General features: G+C 41.6%; 1 protein-coding gene across 5 annotated transcripts in view; it reads right to left on the minus strand.

Moving 5' to 3' along the window:
* The window catches only part of LOC121269845 (U2 snRNP-associated SURP domain containing), a 70587-nt gene extending 49512 nt beyond the window's left edge, over positions 1-21075 (minus strand). Inside the window, exons 1-4 of one of the 5 annotated variants that reach the window (XM_041174903.1) lie at positions 20966-21075; positions 19580-19644; positions 4344-4439; positions 3082-3196 (exon numbers count right to left, since the gene is read on the minus strand). In XM_041174903.1, coding sequence (XP_041030837.1) covers positions 3082-3196; positions 4344-4400 — 172 coding nt within the window. In that variant the 5' untranslated portion in view covers positions 4401-4439; positions 19580-19644; positions 20966-21075. Of the gene's footprint in view, positions 1-3081; positions 3197-4229; positions 4440-19579; positions 19645-20965 lie in introns of all 5 variants that reach the window. The other 4 variants (XM_041174881.1, XM_041174889.1, XM_041174908.1 and 1 more) reach the window with 4 other exon arrangements.
* Positions 21076-21555: the final 480 nt, after the last annotated feature.

Genomic DNA, 21555 nt, shown 5'->3' on the forward strand with positions numbered 1-21555 from the left:
AGGTGACCAAAGATCAAGAGCATGGGGCTGAAGTAGAACCAAAATTTGAGGCACAGCCTCTTCAAATAATCAAACAGGGGCTGCAACCTCTGGCATCCTATATAATAACGGAACACGGACTCCTCAAGGCCACACAAAGTCCTTTTTCTATATATGCTCACGATACTTAATCAATCAACATCCTCCATCTGTTCATCCTTAATAATACAATTAATATTACATTAACATCCTTCAACCTTTGAGCAGCCAGTTGATGGTTAGCTGTATTTAAACTTCTGCACTCATAGAACACTTCCAAAAATAACACTGTCCAGGAGAAAAGCTTTGCAAAAACAACCACTAAAGTACTGCCAAGTCCCGCCAAGCTGTACTTTCCCTTTGGACTCTGAAAGAGTGCCACCATCTTCCCGACTACATCATGGGCACAACCCAAATTAGTTCTAATAGTTTCAAGTGCAAAGCTTTAGAAGCAGTTGTTTGTCTCTCTGCAACAGCAATTATGTTCACCACCAAATCCAACAAGAAGGCATACTGTCATAACCTACCCAGCCCATGTGACACCTTCTACCAGCTGTCATCCAAGCCTCAGAAGTTTTTCCTTCTGCCAAAAGACATGGAACTTGACTTTCAACACGATGGAAGGAATAATGCAGAACAGCTTGTAAACATTATCAGTCACCTTAATGTTTTAGAAAGCCAGATCGAAAACCACGTATGAAATCTACTGTCAATCAACTTAATTGTACGAACCAGGAGCAGGCCACTCGGCCTTTCAAGCCGGCTCCACCATTCAATAAGATCACAGCTGATCTAATTCTAACCTCCTGCTTACCCCCAATAACCTTTCATCCCCTTGATAATCAAGAATCTATCTAGCTCTCCCCTAAAAATATTCAAAGACCTGCTTCCACTGCCTTTTCAGGAAAGAGTTCCAAAGACTCACGACCCTGAGGGAAAAAAATTTCTCCTCATCTCTGCCTTTAATGAGAGACCCTTTATTTTTAAACCATGACCCCTCGTTTTAGATTCTCCCACTAGAGGAAACATCCTCTCCACATCCACCCTGTCAAGAGCCCTCAGGATCTTAAAGGTTTTGATCAAGTCACCTCCTGCTCTGCTAAACTCCAGTGGCTACAGCCTAACTTGTTCAACCTTTCTTCATAAAACAACTCACCCGTTCCTATTATTAGCCTGGTAAATATTCTCTGAATGACTTCTAAACACAATTACATTTTTCTTTAAATAAGGAGACTAATTCTGTATACAGTCCTCCAGGTGTGGTCTCATCAGTGACCTGTACAACTGTGTATAACCTCCCTACTTTTGTATTCAATTCCCCACACAATAAATGATAACATTCTATTAGCTTTCCTAATTACTTGCTTACCTGCATATTAGCTTTTCGTGATTCATGCACTAGGAAACCAAATTCTTCTGAATCTCAGAGCTCTGCAATCTCTCACCATTTAGATATGCTTCTTTTCTATCCTTACTGCCAAAATGGACAATTTCACAATTGCCCACATTATACTCCATTTGCCAGGTCTTTGCCCGCTGAATTAACCTATGCCACTTTGTAGCCTCCTAATATCCTGTTCACAACTTACTTTCCTACATATCTTTGTGTCATCAGCAAATTTAGCAACCATAACATCTGTCCCTTCATTCAAGTCATTCATATAAATTATAAAAAGTTGAGGCCCCAGCACTGATCCCTGTGGCACACCACTCATTAATTCCTGCCAACCAGAAAAATATCCATTTATGGCTACGCTGTTTCTTGTTAGCTAGCCAATACGTTAGCTCCCACACCATGAGCTTTTATTTTCTGCGATAGCCTTTGATGTGGGGTCTTCTGTAAATATAAGTGCAGTACACCCACTGGTTCCCCTTTATCCACAGCACATGACTCCTTCAAAGTACTCAAATGAATTGGTTAAACATGATTTCCCTTTCACAAACCATGTTGACTCTGATTGATTGTCTTAAACTTTTCCAAAGGCCCTGCTATAACATCTATAATAGTAGATAGTAATATTTTCCCTATGGCAAACGTTAAGCTAACAGGCCTGTAGATTCCTGCTTTCTGTCTCCCTCCCCTTTGGAATAAAGGAGTTATATTTGCTATTTTCCAATCTAATGGAGCCTTCCCCAAATCTAGGGAATTTTGGAAAATTAAAACCAACACATCAACAATTTCACTAGCCACTTTTTTCAAGACCCTAAGATGAAGTCTATCAGGACCCAGGCATATGTCAGTCTGCGGCTCCAACAATTTGCTCAATACCTCTTCCCTGGTGATTATAATTGTCCCGAGTTCCTCCCTCCCTTCCATTTCCTGATTTACAGCTATTTCTGGGAAGTTACTTGTATCCACTATAGTGAAAACTGATGCAAAATACCTGTTCAATTCATCTACCATCTCCTTACTTTCCATTATTATTCCCCAGGCTGGCTTTCTATAGGACCAACACTCATTTTGTTAACTTTTTCCTTATTTAAATATTGATAGAAACTTTTACTATCTTTTTATTTCCAGCTAGTTTTCTCTTATACTCTAATTCAGATCCTCATGAGCAGCTTTGGCAAGCAGATGTGGCTGCCATGAAATGAACTCCATTTCTAGTGCCTAATGGTAAGTCAAGCTGGAGCCCCCCTCCTGCTTAAACCCATTATCTATTTGGCCACTGATTGAAACGTAGCTTATTAGTTGTGGGTTTTTTCAAAGGTTATAAAACTACTTATGCTAAAGAACTCACAAATAGTGTCACAAACATGTCAAAAACACAGCCCAACTTAAGTGCGAGATGAAAAGTAGAAATGTTAGGATCCTAAAACACTTGGGGAACAGTGAAGGCCACTTAGCCCAACAAAACTGTCCATTTGGTACCACTTTGTTTCTGGGTTTCAAATCCTTACCAACATGGAAGAAATTGAGTTTTACCGTAGGAAAATAGCTCATGCTTAGACATCAACACTGCAAAATAACTTGCTCTAATTCTACCTGGAGTGTGAAAGGACTTCTGACATTTCAATAAAGTGGGGTTTCCCTTACTTTCTGCATATAGTTCATAAACTCACCTCTTGTTGCATTTACAATGCCACCTCTTACAAAAGCTTTTACTTTACTGGAGTCTGCTCCCTCAAAGGAGGCCAAAAATTCTTCATAAATTTCAGCTGCTGCCTTCTCATCTTCCTGAAAGAAAATGTTTAACATCAGTGTGTTGCATTTGTAACAATTTTCTATTGACAGTTTCACAAAAAATTACACTTAAAATAACTTAGTCAATAAGAAAAACATACACTAATTGTCCCATAGTTTGAAATATTGGCATGCGGCAAATTACAGAATTCTTTATCTATGCGTAAAACATACAAACGAATGCAACGCTAAGTAATCTGAAGGAAGGGGAAATCTAACAACCTCTGAGAATTCAAACATCTTTGTTTGAAAATTACGAAGGAAGAAGTCCATTCATTACCTTATTCCTGCTATCACTAGTATGTTTGTTCCCCAATGGCTAGCTGGTAAGGATAATACCCAAGCCAAGCAGACCAAAGTATTCTGTTCTGTGCCTAATTAGGTCTTAATGTGGGTAACAATTTGGTTCAATAATTAGCTTCTACGAATGGGGATGGTGGAGAGAAAAAAAAGACTTCAATTACTGATCATTATTCAATGACCCTTGGTGCAAAGTGCGTGATTTCACAGGCATTGGATCAAAAAAGGATTGTGTTAAGCTGCAATGGCCTCCTCGCTTCCCATCCAAATAGTCAGCCAACACTCAGTGTCTAAGGCAAAAATTTTAAAAATTCTTTAAATCAAACATTGGAGGGCTGCCGGCAGCCTTGGAACCATGTCCTAAATGAGTCAGCTTCTCTAGAGTAAGAAGAAAGATTAGGTGAAAAAATTAAATTGGAAGACATAGTATTCTTATTTTTGGTATTTTTAATTATGCTGTCTTTCCAACCAATACTGAAATAATTCTGTTCTGAATAAAGTAGTAATTTAAAAAACCATGCAAACCAAAAACCTGATAAGGGTGAAACGCAACTCCAAGTATTGGCAGTAAAATTGGCATATTTTTTAATTATTGAAATTATTTTCCTATTTCATCTCCCTCCCTTTTCAGCAAATGCTGAAAATAGTAGACAAAAACGAAAGATTTGTTAACAAGCATTTAGACCCTTTGACAGAACTCTATCTTTTTTTTCAGATACTAACATACCTGCTGTGCCTTTTCAGCACTCTTTTTACATTTCAGATTTGCAGAGTTTTTCTTTTTGTTCCTCCTGATTTCTTTTCCTATCTGCCTTCCATGTACACTATAAAGATTCCGTACCTTCTTTTTAATTTCCTCCTGTTCCTTTTTACTGAGGGTCCTCTTTGAGGCAGTCATTCTGTCAGCGTTGTCGGTTTTAAGTTAATCAGAAGCACGCTGGAGAAGAGAAAATAAGATTATCTTTGCAACTGATGACTAGCAGTAAATATCCAAAGTAATAGCCTCTGAACTGTGAACTTTACAGGTAATTAAATGCCCAAGTAATTTTAGTATTTAAAATCAGCAGTGAACACCTGGATAACATGAACACTATCCACAGAAATTACAGGCATCACATATCTTTGCAAGCTCCATATAACTAATAAGCTAGAAAAAAACAGCAGAAAATGCTAGAACTCCATCAGTACCTATTAAAAGAACAAGTCAACTTTTTTGATGCCCACCTTCCCCCCTAAATTTGGTGTTATTAAGCTCAATCCCATCCTGAGACGGCGTTTCATCAATAATTCCGCAAGTGTGATACCTGTTGTTGTGTGAGGGGTGGTCCTATAATGGAAAAGAAAGTGTGCTAGTTTGGTTGCTACGAAATTTCCAGATAATTTCTTCATGCCAGCCTTGAATGTTTGACCGTCCTTTTGGCCAGTCCATTTGAGGAAGGGTGAAATGGTGAGGTTTTTACATGAGTGATACCATTGAGGCTGATAAATTGCTGAAACTTAGCACTCATAAACGCCGTGCCACTTTCAGATACAACCAATTCTGGCAGTCCATGAGTGGCAAAACTTTGACGTAGCTTCTCAATTGTAGCAGAGGACATTGGTGACTTCACCTCATATATGCCCATCCATCAGGGCAGATCGGGCAGAGCCAACGGGGAACAAGGATGCCTACTTCTCCTGAGCCCAACAGAGGTGATGCCTCTCAACGTCATAGGGTTGATTGCAACAGTGGCCACAGCATCCAAAGTTGCTAAGAACATTGAGGGCGATGGCATTTTCCTTCAACAGAATTCAGTTCAAACTAAAAGTCTACCCCATATTTCCTGTTTTTTTTCTTTACAGATGTTAATAGACTTGTTGTGTATTTCTAGCATTTATATTCTCCTGCCAGAATTGTTTTTTTTAAATATAGAAAAGTTTTTACAGCAACTTGGTTCAAAAGTTACAGAAACACAAGGTAATATGATTAACAGCTGACAAATGTCACTGGCCCATAGTTTTATTTAAAACTGTTTAAAGAACTTCTTGGGTTTAATAAAGATCTCCTGCGCTCAATACACACAAGGGTTTAATAGGGGATGTTTGCAAAGAGCACATGCAACTCCATGCATTTGTACAGGTCAACAAGCTAAAGTTAGCCTAAATATATTTAGACCAGTTAACGCCAATATCACTAGCCCTACTATTACATATAATTGATATTATGTCAGCCTTCTGTTAATTGTCGAGCTACACAATATTTCTTTCACACTATAGCTTTGTAATTCAAAACAGAAAACATGTCAGAAAGTGAACACTTGTGGCACATATACAACTGCACTGCATTAGCGGAGGAACTATACCACTCCCGTCATGATGCACTCTCTGAACACAGTAGTTGGCATTGAAAGCTCTTGACAGAATGATCTTTAACAATACTTGCAAGCAAAAGGATTCAAATTTCATAATTGCATACTACATCAACAGAATGCACATACATTAAGTGCATGGATAACAGTGGAGAGCATGACAAGGAAGAATATGAAGAAATTAAGTAAAAACAATTAAGGTAAAGAAAAACTATGAAATTAAATTATCAGGACATGAAAAAACTGGTGTTTATATCGTGTCTTTCTTGTAATTAAATATCCCAAGGCATTTCACAGGAGAGTTAACAAAATTTGGCACAGGGCCACATGAGGAGGCATTAGGACAGATAGGTTTTAAGGAGTTTCTTAAAGGAAGAAAGGGTGGCTGAGGGGCAGAAAGGTTTATGGGAGGAATTCCAGAACTTGCAGCCACCAATGTTGGAGCAATTAAAATTGGAGATGTTCAAGAGGTCAGAACTAGGGGAGCACAGATGTCTAAGAGTTGTATGGTTTGAGTGGATTAGTGAAAGGGAGGAGCAAAGTAATGGAGTGATTCAAAAGCAAGGATAAAAATTTTAAAATTGAGGCATTGCTTAGCTGGCAGCCAATGTAGGTCAGCAAGCACAGGGATGATGGGTGAACTGGACATGTTTTTTTTATTCCTTCATTGGAAGTTAGCGTCACTGGCAAGGCCAGCATTTGTTGCCCAGCCTGAGTCCTACAGAAGGTGGTGGGGAGCTGCCTTCTTGAACTGCTGCAGTCCATCTGATGCAGGTACATCCACAGTGCTGTTCGGTTGGGAGTTCCATGATTTTGATGCCACGACAGTTCAGGAATGACAATGGCGAGATAGTTCCAAGTCAGGATGGTGTGTGGCTTGGAGGGGAACTTGCAGGTAGTGGTATTCCCATTCATCTGCTGCCCTTAACCTTCTAGGTGATAGAGGTCACAGGTTTGGAAGGTGCTGCTGGAGGAGCCTTGGTGAGTTGCTGCAGTGCATCTTGTATATAGTACATACTGCTGTCAATGTGTGTCAATGGTAGAGGGAGTGTATGTTTAAGTTGGTGGATGCGATGCCAATCAAGCAGGTTGTTCTGGCCTGGATGCTTCGAGTGCTGCTGAAGCTGCACTTGGACAGCCAAGTAGAGTATTTCATCATACTCCTGACTTGCGGCTTATAGATAGTGGACAGGCTTTGGGGAGTAAAGAGGTGAGTTATTCACCTCAGAATTCCCAGGTTCTGACCTGCTCTTGTAGCCACAGTATTTATTTGGCTAATCCAGCTCAGTTCCTGGTCAATGGTGACAACCCCTCTCCACCCCAGGGTGTTGATAGTAGGAGATTCAGCCATGGTGCCACTAAATGCCATGGCAGCTGCTTAGATTCTCTCTTGTTGGAGGTGGCCATTGCCGGGCCCTTGTATGACACAAAATGTTACTTACCACTTAACAGCCCAAGCCTGAATGTTGTCCAGGTCTTGCTACATATGGACACAGGTGGCTTCAGTGTTCGGGGAGTTGCGAAAAGAGAACATTGTGCAGTCATCAGCAAACAGCCTGAACACGAGGGGATTTCTTGATGCCACACTTAGTCAAATTCTGCCTTGATGTAAAGGACAGTCATTCTCACCTCCCCTCGTGTTCAGTGCTTTTGTGCACGTTTGGACCGATGCTGTGAGGTCAGGTGTCAAGTGCCAGTGAGCAGGTTCTTGCTGACTAAGCGTCGCTTATAGAACTGTAGACAACCCCTTCGATCACTTTGCTGATGATCGAAGCACCAACTTCTGATTTTTAATAGGGTGTAAATATTACAGAATTCAGTGCTAGAACCACTGCTTCTTGATATATAAATGACCTGGATATTGGAAGACAGAGTAAAATTTCAAAATTTGTCGATGATACCAAACTTGGGAGGTGTGGCTGACAGTTAAGAAAACAAATGACTGCAACAGGACATAGTTAATCTAGCACAGTAAGCAAATAAGTGACAGGTGGAATTTAATAGAGAAGTATGGGATGATGCATTTTGGCATAAGGGTTAGAAAGAGTCAATATAGGCTAAATGGTACAGTCCTAAAGGTTTTATAGGGACAGAGAGACCTGGGATTCATGTGTATAGATCTTTGAAGATGGGATAACATATTGTAAGAATAGTTAGCAAAGCATATGTGATCTTGGCTTCATAGAGGTATTGAGTATAAAAGCAGGAAAGTTATGCTGAACCTTTGTAAAGCCCTGGAGGCACAAATATGGTACTACATTGAATTCTGGTCATCACACTTTAGGAAGGATGTGAGGGTCCTTGGGAGGGTCCAGAGATTTATGGGAATGGTGGGCATTTTACTGCTTGGACCAGGAGCCTGGTGGCTGGGGTTTGGTCACCTCCTTGAGAGCATTAGTTTGCAGGTTTTCAAGTTGAAAACTTACTTTACCAGGAGGATCATGTGAAGATTGCTGTCTCCCTCCGTGTAACCAGCTAAGTCAACATACTACCAATATATTGAACTTTTGCCCTGAGAGATCCGTTCCTAGTGCCATCACAACCATTCACACTGCATCAAGTCAAACAGCTTCCCCAGCCATACAAACTAAAAAGCAAACAGAATGCTTCCAGAGATGAGGGATTTTAGGTTGAAGAAGCTGGTGTTGCTTTCCTTGGAGAAAATAAAATTGAGGGGAGTATTCAAGATTATGACAGGTTTATGTAAGGTAGGCAATGAAAAGTTGCTCCCAATAGCCGATGGTACAGGACCAAGGTACACAGGTTTAAGGTTTTGGGTCAAAGGTGCAGGCGAGGTGTAAGGTAGAAATCTTTTTATGTAGTGAGCGCAATGACCTGGAAATCCCGGCCTATGAAGGCAGGATTGATGAATGGTTTCAGAAAAAAATTGGATGGGCACTAGCAGGAAATAAACTTACAGGGCTATGGGATAAGAGTGGGGAAATGGGACTAAATGGATTGCTGTACAGAGAGCCAGCATGGACTCATGAATCTTTACAGTGTAAGAGGGCATTCGGCCCATTGAGTCTGCACTGGCTCACTGAAAGAGCAATCTACCAAGACCAACTCCTCTGCCTTTTCCCCGTAACCTTGCATATTCATTCTTTTAAGATAGCAATCCAATTCACTTTTGAATACCTCGATCGAACATGCCTCCACCACCCTCCCAGAAGTTAATTCCAGGCTCCAACCACCCTCTCGGTGAAAAATGTTCCCTCATATCACTTTTATTCCATTTGACATAAGATAAGGCTGAAGCATTCGCAACAATCTTCAGCCAGAGGTGCCGATAGGATGATCCATCTCAGCCTCCTCCGGAGGTCCCCAGCATCATAGATGCCAGTCTTCAGCCAATTCAATTCACTCCATGTGATATCAAGAAATGGCTGAAGGCACTGGATACTGCAAAGGCTATGGGGCCTGACAATATTCCAGCAATAGCACTGAAGACTTGCGCTCCAGAACTTGCCGCATCCCTAACTGTTCCAGTACAGCTACAACACTGGCATCTGCCCAGCCATGTGGAAAATTGCCCAGGTGTGTCCTGTACACAAAAAGCAGAACAAATCCAACCCAGCCAATTACCGCTCCATCAGTCTACTCTCAGTCATCAGTAAAGTAATGGAAGGGGTCATCAACGGTGCTATCAAGTGGCACTTGCTTAGCAATAACCTGTTCACTGATGTCCAGTTTGGGTTCCAGCAGGGCCACTCAGCTCCTGACCTCATTATAGCTTTGGGTCAAACTTGGACAAAAGACCTGAACTCCTGAGGTGAAGTGAGAGTGACTGCCCTTGACATCAAGGCACCATTTGACCAAGTGTGGCATCAAGGAGCCCTAGCAAAACTAGGGTCAATGGGAATCAGGGGAAAAAGTCTCCACTGATTGGAGTCATACTAGCACAAAGGAAGATGGTTTTGATTGATGGAGGTCAGTCATCTCAGCTCCAGGACATCACTGCAGGAATTCCTCAGGGTAGTGTCCTAGGTACAACCGTCTTCAGCTGCTTCATCAATGACTTTCCTTCCATCATACGGTCAGAAGTGGGGATGTTCGCTAATGACTGCACAATGTTCAGCACCATTCGCAACTCCTCAGATACTGAAGCAGTCCATGTCCAAATGCAGCAAGACCTGGACAACATCCAGGGTTGGACTGACAAGTGACAAGTAACATTCGCGCCACACAAGTGTCAGGCAATGATCATCTCCAACAAGAAAGGTTCCAACCATCAATCCGTGATGTTCAATGGCATTACCATCACTGAATCTCCTACTATCAACATCCTGGGGGTTACCATTGACCAGAAACTGAACTGGACTAGCCATATAAATACTGTGGCTACAAGAGCAAGTCAGAGGCTAGGAATCCTGCGATGAGTAACTCACCTCCTGACTCCCCAAAGCCTATCCACCATCCACAAGGCATGAGTCATGAGTGTGATGGAACACTCGCCACTTGCTTGGATGAGTGCAGCTGCCATAACAATCAAGAAGTTTGATACGATCCAGGACAAAGCAGTCCGCTTGATTGGCACCACATCCACAAACATTCACTCCCTCCACCACCAACACACAGTAGCAGCAGTGTGTATTATCTACAAGATGCACTGTAGGAATTCACCAAGGCTCCTTACACAGCATCTTCCGTACCCACGACCACTACCACCTAGAAGGACAAGGGCAGCAGATAGATGTAAACACCACCACCTGAAAGTTCCTCTCCAAGTCACTCACTATCCTGACTTGGAAATATATCGCCGTTCCTTCACTGTCGCTGGGTCAAAATCCTGGACTCCTTTCCTAATAGCGCTCTGGGTGTACCTACACCACATGGACTGCAGTGGTTCAAGAAGACAGCTCACCTTCTCAAGGGCAACTAGGGATGGGCAATAAATGCTGGCCCAGCCAGCGAAGCCCACATCCCGCGAATGAATTTTTTAAAATGACGATTATTTCTATTTCTAATCTGTGCCTGCTAGTTCTTGACACTCCCTTGAGTGGGAACAGTTTCTCACTACTTACCCTGTCCATACCCCTCAGGATCTTGAATATCTCTTTCAAGCCTCCTCTCAGCCTTCTTTCCTGAAAGGAAAACAGTCCCAACCTCTTCAATCTATCCTCATAGATAGGTTCTTGGAATCATTCTTGTGATTCTCCTCTTTCCTCTCTCTCACACCCTTCCTGAAGTATGGTGCCGAGGACTGGACTCAGTACTCCAGATGAAGCCTAACTAGTGTCTTATGCCACTTCAGTATGACCTCCCCAATCTTGTACTCAGTGTCCCTATTAATAAAGCCTAAGGTACTAAAAGGTTTATTAACTGCTCTATCAACATGCCCTGCCATCTTCACTGACTTATGGACATATACACCAAGGTCCCTCTGTTCCTACACCTTCTTTAGAGTTTCTCCCTTTATTTTATACGGTCTCTCCATATTCTTCCTGCCAAAATGAATCACCTCACACTTCTCTGTAACTTATTGGCATGGATAGAAGATTAGCTAACTAACAGGAAACAGAGGGTAGCCACAAATGGATATATTTTTGGTTGGCAGGATGTAACAAGTAGTGTGCCACAAGGATCAGTGCTGGAGCCTCAGTTTTTTATAATTTATATGAATGACTTGGATGAAGGGACAAATAGTATGGCTGCTAAATTTGCTGATGACACAAAGATAGGTAAGAAAGTGAGTTGCGAACAGGATATAAGGAGGCTACGAAGTGATATGGATAGGTTAAGTGAGTGGACAAAGGTCTGGCAAATGGCGTATAATGTTGGAAAATGTGAAATTGCCCATTTTGCCAGGAAAGATAAAAAAGCATATTATCTAAATGGTGAGAGATTGCAGTGCTCTGAGATTCAGAGGGATCTGGATGTCTTAGTGCATGAATCACAAAAGACTAGTATGCAGGTACAGTAAGTAATTAGGAAAGCTAATAGATTATCATTTATTGTGAGGGAAATTGGATACAAAAGTAGGGAGGTTATGCTTCAGCTGTACAGGGCACTGGTGAGATCATATCTGGAGTGGTGTACAGTATTAGTCTCCTTATTTAAGGAAAGATGTAAATGTGTTAGCAGTTAAGAGAAGGTTTACTAGGCTAATACCAGGAATGAGTGGGTTGTCTTATGAGGCAAGGTTGGGCAGGTTATACTTGTATCCACTGGAGTTTAGAAGAGTAAGAGGCAACTTGATTGAAACTTTTAAGATCCTAAGAGGCCTTGACAGAGTGGATGTGAAGATGTTGTTTCCTCTTGTGGGAAAATCTAGAACTAGGGATCACAGTTTAAAAATAAAGGTTCACTCATTTAAAACAGAAATGAGGAGAAAGATTTTTTTACTCATAGGGTCATGCGTCTTTGGATCTCTCTTCCTCAAAAAGGCAGTGGAAGCAGAATCTTTCAATATTTTTAAGGGAGAGCTAGGTAGATACTTGATTAACAAGGGATGAAAGGCTATTGGGGGTAGGCAGGAGGTTACAATCAATCAGTCAAGATCTTATTGGAGTAGATTTGAAGGGCTGAGTGGCCTTCTCCTGCTCCTAGTTCATATGCTCCCCGAAAGACATTCATGAACCAGATGGGTTTTTATGACAATCAATAACAGTTTCATTACTGAGATTGGTTTTCAATTCCACATTTTATCAACTGAAATTAAGATTCCACCTGGAAAAGTTCAGCAGGTCTGGCAGCATCTGCGGAGAGGAACACAGTTAACATTTCGAGTCCGAATGATCTGTTGAAGGGTCATTCGGACTCGAAACTTTAACTGTGTTCCTCTCCGCAGATGCTGCCAGACCTGCTGAGCTTTTCCAGGTATTTTTGTTTTTGTTTTGGATTTCCAGCATCCGCAGTTTTTTACTTTTATCTTAAGATTCCACCAGCTGCCATGGTGGGATATGAACCTGTGTCCCCAGAGCATTAGCCTGGGTCTCTGGATTACTAGTCCAGTGACATTACCACTATGCCACCATCTCCCCCATTGAGCATCGAAACAGTGCTTAGAGAAATCCGGACTACTAGAGGCACAAACAGGTTTTTTAAAAACTATTTTGGTCATTCAAAGTGCATTTACAATACATCTTTAGTATCTGTTTTTTGGCTTCATAACGATGCTAATTATCACAATTAACACAAAAAAACAACTCACTCCTGAAGGTGTGGCATATAGCAAAAATCATTGCCATTCCAAAACCTGGAAAAGATTTTATATTGGCAGCGAGCCATTGACCAATTTCACTACTTTGGGTGCTTTAAGCTCTTTACGCGCCTTATCCTACAACACATATCTGGAAGTAGAGACCATCATTAATGTCAACCGAGCTCCTTTCCATAAGGGACGCGGCACATGATGAAGTTCTGGCACTCACCGCCTGCATCGAAAATGCCTTCCAAAAGAAACTGAAGACAGGCATGGAGCTACTGGACTTCATAGCTGCCTATGATACTCTGTAGCACACTAGCCTACTTCCAAAGCTGTCCAAAATACTTCCAACCTGGGTTTGAAACACTCCTTCGCAACAGCCAATTCAGAGTCCACCTTGGACAAGACAGATGTGTAGGGAGGAGACAGGCTAATGAACTACCAGAGGGCTCGGTGCTAGCCCCAACCCTGTTCAATATATATACAAATGACCTGCCGACAACCACATCCCACAAGTTCCCCTATGCTGATAACATCTGTTGTAACACCCAAGCTCCTTCGGCACTCTGGACCAGATCCTTAATGAAGGCATGACAAAGTTGACTGCAGTACGTGGCATCTCATGTTAAATTTCTCTAAAACCATATCATGTATGTTCCACCTCCACAATATCAGTACAAAAAAAATTGCATATCTACGTGGATGGCCAGAGATTAAAGCAAAATATCAACCCAACATGCTTGGAAGTGATTCTCGATCTGACCATGTTCTTCCAGGAACATCTGAAGAAAATAGCTAACGTCAAAACCAGAAACAATCTACTAACCAAATTTGTTGGATCTACGTGGGATGCTGCTGTCACAACACTCCAGGCTTCAGCACTTGCCCCATCGTACTCCACAGCAGAGTACTGTGCAAAGGTCATCACACACACATCTCGTTGACACTCAAATGAATGCAACCACTCAATACCCGTCGCCTGGCTTCCTGTCCTCGCAAAAATCATTCCCCTACACATCAGCCAACTGTTGAAAAGCCACAAGCTGGACAAAAATATCCATGCTGCACCTCACTTACCACTCCATGATGACCTGTTCAACCTGGCCTTCCATCTCAGCATTACATATTGAGCACCATTCCTGAGCATGATACCAGCGAAAATCCTTTGGATCAAGAAATGGGAAACGTGGGAAGTCACTAACAAGTTCCTTGTGACACACCCCATCTGTCAAATGGCAGACTTTGAACTACCACAGTGACAGTGGTCCTTGCTAAATAGGTTCAGGACAGGCCAGGGCCCCTGTGCAGCCAACCTCCACTGCTGGGGCCTCAGTACAAAACCCTTATGCACTTGTGAAAAGACATAAACAATGCTGCATATTACCGAGAGGTGTATCCTCCACTGACTTTGTGGCGGACTAATCATCTTAAACTCAGCAAATGAGAAGGCTATCACTTGGCTTTGGGGATTTGCATTTGCTACATAAATAATAAAATGCTATTTATATATATGCAGTTTGTATTCAGAGTCAGGGACCAGCCTGGCACAAGAGCAAAGCAGACAGAGCTCCATGAAGAAAGGAACTACACTGTTCTGCTACAGATGCAAGTCAGTTCTTAATACCAGACATACACAACACAAAAGCAAAATACTGCAGATGCTGGAAATCTAAAATAAAAACTGAAAATGCTAGAAATACTCAGCAGGTCTAGAAGCATCTGTGGAAAGAAAAAAGAGTTAATATTTCAGATCCAGAGCCTTTTGTCAGAACTGGAAAATGTTAGAACCATAAAACACTACAGCACAGAAAACAGGCCATTCGGCCCTTCTAGTCAGTGCCGAGATGTAACAGGTTTTAAGCAAGCACAGAGGCAGGGGAAGGTAGGGTGAGAACAAAAGGGAGGGTCTGTGATAGGATGGAATGCTGGAGAGACTAAATGGCAAAACGGATGATGGTAAAATGCAAAAGGGGATGGTAATGGGACAAGAAACAAAAAGTTGTTTTGAGAAGGTGCAAGTTTGAATGACAGAATTATCAACAGATGTTGCCCGAGAAAAATGGAGGCAGAGGTTGTGATCTGAAATTGCTTAACTCAATGTTAAGTCTTAAAGACTGCAACGTGCATAGTCATAGGAACAGGAAAAGGCCATTTAGCCCCTCCAGCCTGCTCTGTCGTTACATAAGATATACTGTACAGAAGCAGGCCATTTAGCTCAACTAGTCCATGCTTGTGTTTATGCTCCACTCGATCCTTCCCACATCTTGCCCCAACTAAACCTACCATCGTAACCATCCATCCCTTTCTCTCTAATTCATTCAATTTAATGAGAGCATGGTTAATCTGTGATCTAACTCCATAAACCCATCTTTGCCCCATATTCTTTCTTAACATGGATTTTTCTTAACCAACCTCAGTTTTAATCCAGCATCAACTGGAAAGAGTTTTGTGGAAAGAGCTCTGAACTTCTACCACCATTTTCCTGATAAGTGTTTCCTAATATTACTCCTGTAAGACATGGCTGTAAATTTAAGACCATGCCCCCTTGTTGTAGGCTTCCCAACCAGCAGAAATAGTTTCTCCTTCTGTTCCCTCTAATAAATGAAATCTCCAATCAAATCACTGCATTAGCACCTAAATTCACAAGAATGCAACTCGAGTTTAAACAAAAGCTGAGATACTGTTTCAAGCTTATGTTGAGCTCCATTGTAATAATGTAGGGGGCCACGGAAGTAAGAAGTAAGAATAAGAATACAGCAGTGAATTAAAATGAATGGAAGCTCATACATCCTCCTCTGTCTCCACCATCTCCAGCATGATCCAACACTTCTTCCCCTCCCCCACCAACATTCCAAAGGACTGATCCCTCCACAGAACCCTGGCCGACTCCTCAATCCCCTCCTCCGCTTCACACAGCACGTTCCCATGCAAGCACAGGAGATGCAACACCTGCCCCTTTACCTTCTCCCTTCTCACTGTCCAAGGCTCCAAATACTCCTTCCAAGTAAAGCATTGATTTACTTGTACTTATTTCACTTTTGCACAATGCATCCCCTACTCACAATGCAGTCTAGGCTACATCAGGGAGGCCAAATTTAGATTGGGCAACCGATTAGCATAACACCTCTGTTCAATACACAAGAGTGGTTATGATTTGGAATGCCCTGTATGAAACGGTGACAAAGGCAGGTTCAATTCCTGTTTTCAAAAGGGAGCTGGATAAGCACCTGAAGGAAAAAAATGCAGAGCTACAGGGGAAGGACAAGGGGAGTGGAACCAGCTAAATTGCTCCTGTAGAGAGCTAGGGTAGGATGGGCTCTATGGGTTAAATAGCCTCCTGTAACCACTCTATAATTCAATTACTTAATTTCTCCTGCATTCCACTCCAAAGACCTTCACCATTGTTCTTTTTCCCCTCCATACTTGCTTAGGGCTGGCTGTATCTATAACTTTTTCAAGCTCCGACGAAAGTTCATTAACCTGAAACGCTAACTGTGTCTCTCTCGACAAATGCTGCCAGACTGACTGAGTATTCCCAGCACTGTTTTTATTGTACATTACACAAGCTTTGTGCCGATGTAATGCCAATGCCACTTTGTACAGATGCTAACTTCAGTTAATAAATACACCTTGGATTATGCACCCTTATGCCAAATGCATTGGTTATAACATTGCACACAACACAACTTCTCTGTCTTAAAACAGATCCAAGAAAAATTGCACTGGAAGATGGGACAATCCCAATCTCCTTCACAAACCACAGTTTGTCACTACAATCAGGATAGTCTCTTAGACAATACCAAATCTTCAATTTTCCCTTCAAGGCAGCACCAGCACCTGGAATTAGGAGGACAGCTCCTAATCTCAATTTATATCAACTATTGTTAATAGAAAATCACACCAAATATTCTTCATTCAGGGAGCATGCTAATTTTGCTTTCTTTTTAAATAAATTTTACTCAAGGAAGAAATGATAGAAAGAAAACATGCAGAGGAGTATTTTGAATACAAATCTTCAACCCTCCCCAATTAACACTCTCCTTTAAGTCATATATATTTTGCAAATGAACTGCGCACATTTCCACTGCCTAAGCATGTTTGCTTTAACCGTCAAGTGCTGTTTCTGGACTTCAGAACTTCCAGATGAACTTATTTAGATATGTATCAACTCCACTCCTGATCACAACCCTCGTTAGGTGAGCAATAAAGTCCAAGATCCTGGCCAGCCTGTCAAAAAATATCTCGACTGAAGGCTGCATCAGGAAGGTCACCAATACCTTCTGCACGTATTAATTACAAAGTATGGTCAATGCAATACCATGTCTCAAAGTTGCATTACTGAACTATGTTAGGTTGCATTCCACTTCCATGAAAATGACAATGCCAGTTATTAAAGAAATAACAAGCACCATATTTTAAGAACAATCACATCCCCAAATATATTGTAAAAATAAATAGTAGAGCCTACTGATGCAATATTTGCAAGCAGACCTAATTACACGCAGACCTAATATTAGCACTATAGTATTGGTTACTCAGTATATTTAACATATCAGTGATATACTATATAGGACAATTCACATGAAAATGTGTTTTAAAACTGTGCCAATATAATTGTGATACTTGAATTCATTTCCAATTGCTACCAACTAACAACCATGAGCACAGCTGTACTGCTGAGTACTTGGAGGGAGAGCACCTTCAGCTTCATAGCACCGGAGTAAATAATACTGAGTGACCAATAAAAGGAAAATCTCCGCCACTGTAAAAAAAAATGAAGGTAAAATTACACAAAATCAAAAAGATTATTTCAGCTTATCTGGCTAGACCCAAGTTCAAAGACAGAATAAATACCTAAACGCTCATTCACTTTCTTGTCTAACATCCATCTGAAAGAATTTAGCCCCTGAGCCATCGATTCCAAATAATAACCATGCCACAGGTGAAATATATTTTATGTCCATTCATCTCCATCCTAGGCTTCAATCCATGACCCCCTCCTTGTTCTTCTCAATGTGATAGTCAACAGTTTCTTAAGCGTCAACTTACCATGGCCATAAGAATCATGAATTCCTTAATATGATCACATCACAATCTTTTACAGAAAAAAAAACACACAACTTCTGTAGTTTCATGTAGCTTAGATGTCTAATGCCAGGTATCAGACAGTTGGCCTTTCGCTGCAGTTGTTTCAATGCCATAAAGTTCTTTCTGCAATATGGCAATTAGAATTGCACCCTATCATTGGAGGGTTCTTTTTAAACAGTTCAGAGGGACAAAAACTTCACCTGGCTACCACTGCACTTTACAGCAGTGCTGCAGTCTAAATCTGTAGCTCAAGTTATTGGATCAAGTCCTTTTATATAAATAAATCATGCGAACATCCAAGAGCTATTCTATACTATGCCCTTTTTCATTCTTAAATCTGTATTCCAACATGAAAAGTCTCCTATATTACACAGGGCTGTAACAGTCCTAGATTAAAACATTCCAATTCCTTAGACATGTGAATCTATTCCATAAGGAACATCAACATAGCATTTACCCAGAAATTTCATAAGTGTAAAGTGTATGAACATCAGTAATGTCGAACGCATGCATTCCCTCTACGGATCTCAAACTTCAATGGACCGTGAATCTCATTCCACAACAGCGATGATCATTACCTTAAGCAACACATTTATTCTACATTTGCCACCACTTTATTGGCTGTTACAAGTATGATTCCTGACAAACTCAAAAGAATTCAAAATTTTATAGGAACAAAAAGTAATACTGCATGAATAAAATCCTGTAAAATTAAAAGCACTCTCCAATAAGACAAGTCCAATAATGACTAATCTAGGTTTAAGACTTAGCAAGGTCAACTAAAGCACAAGCAGCCTAAATCTCTCTCCAACATTCAGTGTAACTTCAGAACTTGTCCACAGAGCTTTCCTAACTCCTGGCTGTATTTCCACAATATATGAGGTACTGAACCTTCTCTTATGAATCTCAGTAAATTTTGTCATGCTCCAACTTGAGATTGGCTGTGAATTCCAATTTAACATAAAAGTTTAATCTGAACAAAATTGAACTCAGGAATTTACACAAACTTGAAAACAAATCACACACACAACTTTTACTTCAAAAGCAAATGTTTCTCCTCATCATTGCATAAATTGGTCAACAAAATCTAATAAATGTATAACTTATATACTGCATTTTATGGTATGTAAGACAAGACAATTTCAATTCAAGGTGGTTCTCTGATCAGCTAATCATATACTTATCACAAAATCACAGAATTGATGTACAATTGAAGACTTAATATTATGTAAAACACCTCAATTCAAATATATCGCGAAGTATCCAAATATTCAACTAATGAAAATACAAGTGCTACTCTGCACATCTCTGATCAAGGTACTTAAAAATGCTTAATCAGGAAAAAATAACTGGCACAAAGTAATGATGAATCAACAGAAAATAGGATACTTTGCTGTACACTGTTCAAAAGATTGTTCAAATATTCAAGAATGACATATCTTTTGAAAATTACTTGCAATTTAAAACATTTTCTATGAGAACAATAATACATACCAGTTTGTGTAACAAGTTCTTATAACTTTGCAGTGGACAACTCAGCAATGCATCACTTGCACCTGCTGGGTTAAATCAAACATTTTACACAAAAATACTTAATAACTGGCATGCAATATGATTTCTAACCAACTAAACAATCAATCCACAACAATGTATTGGTGTGTCATGTGACAGGGTGGAATGATGGGACGTGGGACCCTTCAAACATAATTCTTTCCAAAACTACTGAGCTCCCAAACTTAGCCAGGTCTGACAAGAAGCTCAAACACAGGAGGCAAACTAAAGAATCGGGGCAAAGTAATTTAACAGCTACAGCTAACTTCTGAAAGGAAGTTAATGTTTCTACAGTTAACAAATCTGAAACACTTTATTCAATAAAGCCAATCAAGACACTAAATTATTTTGCACAAAACAATAGATTTTCTGGGGGAAAAAAATAAAAGTTCACAGTATATACCAAAATTTAAGGTGACATTAATGAGTCAAGGTTAAATGGCATCAGCATGATTGACATAGTTCACAACTAACAAAATCAACTGAGGCACTTATTCCATCCCTTTTCAAAAAAGTTGTCCAGCCACTTACAGTAATCCGGGAAAGATGCAATGACATGAAACAGCATGCATTTCCATCTACCTGCAATCCTGGGGTGAAGGGTGAACCCAAGAGCACTACTTTTGAGCATATATTTTTTTAATTGAAAATACTTCTCAAAGTAACATTTTAAAACGCTTAGTTTAAAAGATGCACTAAACAACGGACAATGTACTCTTGGGGCTCAACATTTATTTTTGGCGCTTTAACCAAACAACACTCCTATGCAAGTGTGACAAGAGTTACAGATCTGACTGAGGCATTGCAGTAGATCAGAGTTGTGCAAGTCACATTCCCCTGGGTTGTGAGAGGTGGGTGCGGGCAATTGCATTTTGATTAAATTCCCATCCCGGGCGCCGGGGACAGGAACCACCTAACAACAAAGGAACACAACATTTTACGAATCAATGCTTCAAAGACGCGGTTTCGGCAGGAGGTCGGGCACCCTTGGCTTTGCCCCGTGGCTCAAACCCGCCAGCAGTAAAGGGTGGCTCCCCCACACCGACACCACCGCCCCCCCCCCACCCCAGAACCCCGGGCCAGGAGCTGCCGTCCCCCTTCTCTCTCTCTCTCTCCTCCCCACCCCCACCCCCCCACCCTCAAGCTCCTCAGGCCCCGGCCCAGGGCCCCAGGCCTCCTCGCGTGTACCAGCGCCCGGGCTCTTGGGCCTGACCTCGACAGGCCACGGCCTCGACCTTTCCGAAACAAGGTTACGAAGCAGCCTCAGCTCCCCCCGCCCACCCCCGGCCGCCCCCCGCGGCACCCCAGCCCCCGCCGCCTCTCGCCTACCTCACAAACGCTGCCCACACCGTGTTTCCCCGAGATCCGCACTGTTTTGTCCGCCATTTTCCTCCCTCACGGGTTAATCGAGCGCCGAGTTGGGACAGGCATCGATGAGGGGAAGGGGGGGGGGGAGGGCGGAGTCCGGCTGCTCACGTGACGTTGCTCCAGTCTACTCCACATAGTGGGACCCAGTGTCCCTTTCTGGAAAGGTTTGCAATTCCAGCCATCCCATCCCAGCTGCTATAATGACAAAAAAAAAAAATCCCCAGAAAGTGCTGGAAATACTCAGCAGGTCAAGCAGCATCTGTGGAAAGAGAAACAGAGTTAATGTTTCAGGTCTCTCTCTCTTTGTCCTTTCATCAGAATTGATTGCATTTCTAACTTCTCCCAGGCCTCTGAAGCACAGGCCACATTTCCAGCAACCGCAGTGCTCTGCTTTTTGATCCCAGTCGCGGCAAACCGTTTTGCAACATGACACTTGACAGCGGGGGATCTCCTTCTATGATGGAGAGAATGGGTTCGGAGCCCAAAAGCTCTGCCAACGTCGCTCAGTAACATGCAAACGTGGCAGGAGTTCCAGAATTATGATGCTGAGG

The sequence above is a fragment of the Carcharodon carcharias genome, chromosome 2 (genome assembly GCF_017639515.1).
Source record: "Carcharodon carcharias isolate sCarCar2 chromosome 2, sCarCar2.pri, whole genome shotgun sequence".
Taxonomy (NCBI): domain Eukaryota; kingdom Metazoa; phylum Chordata; class Chondrichthyes; order Lamniformes; family Lamnidae; genus Carcharodon; species Carcharodon carcharias.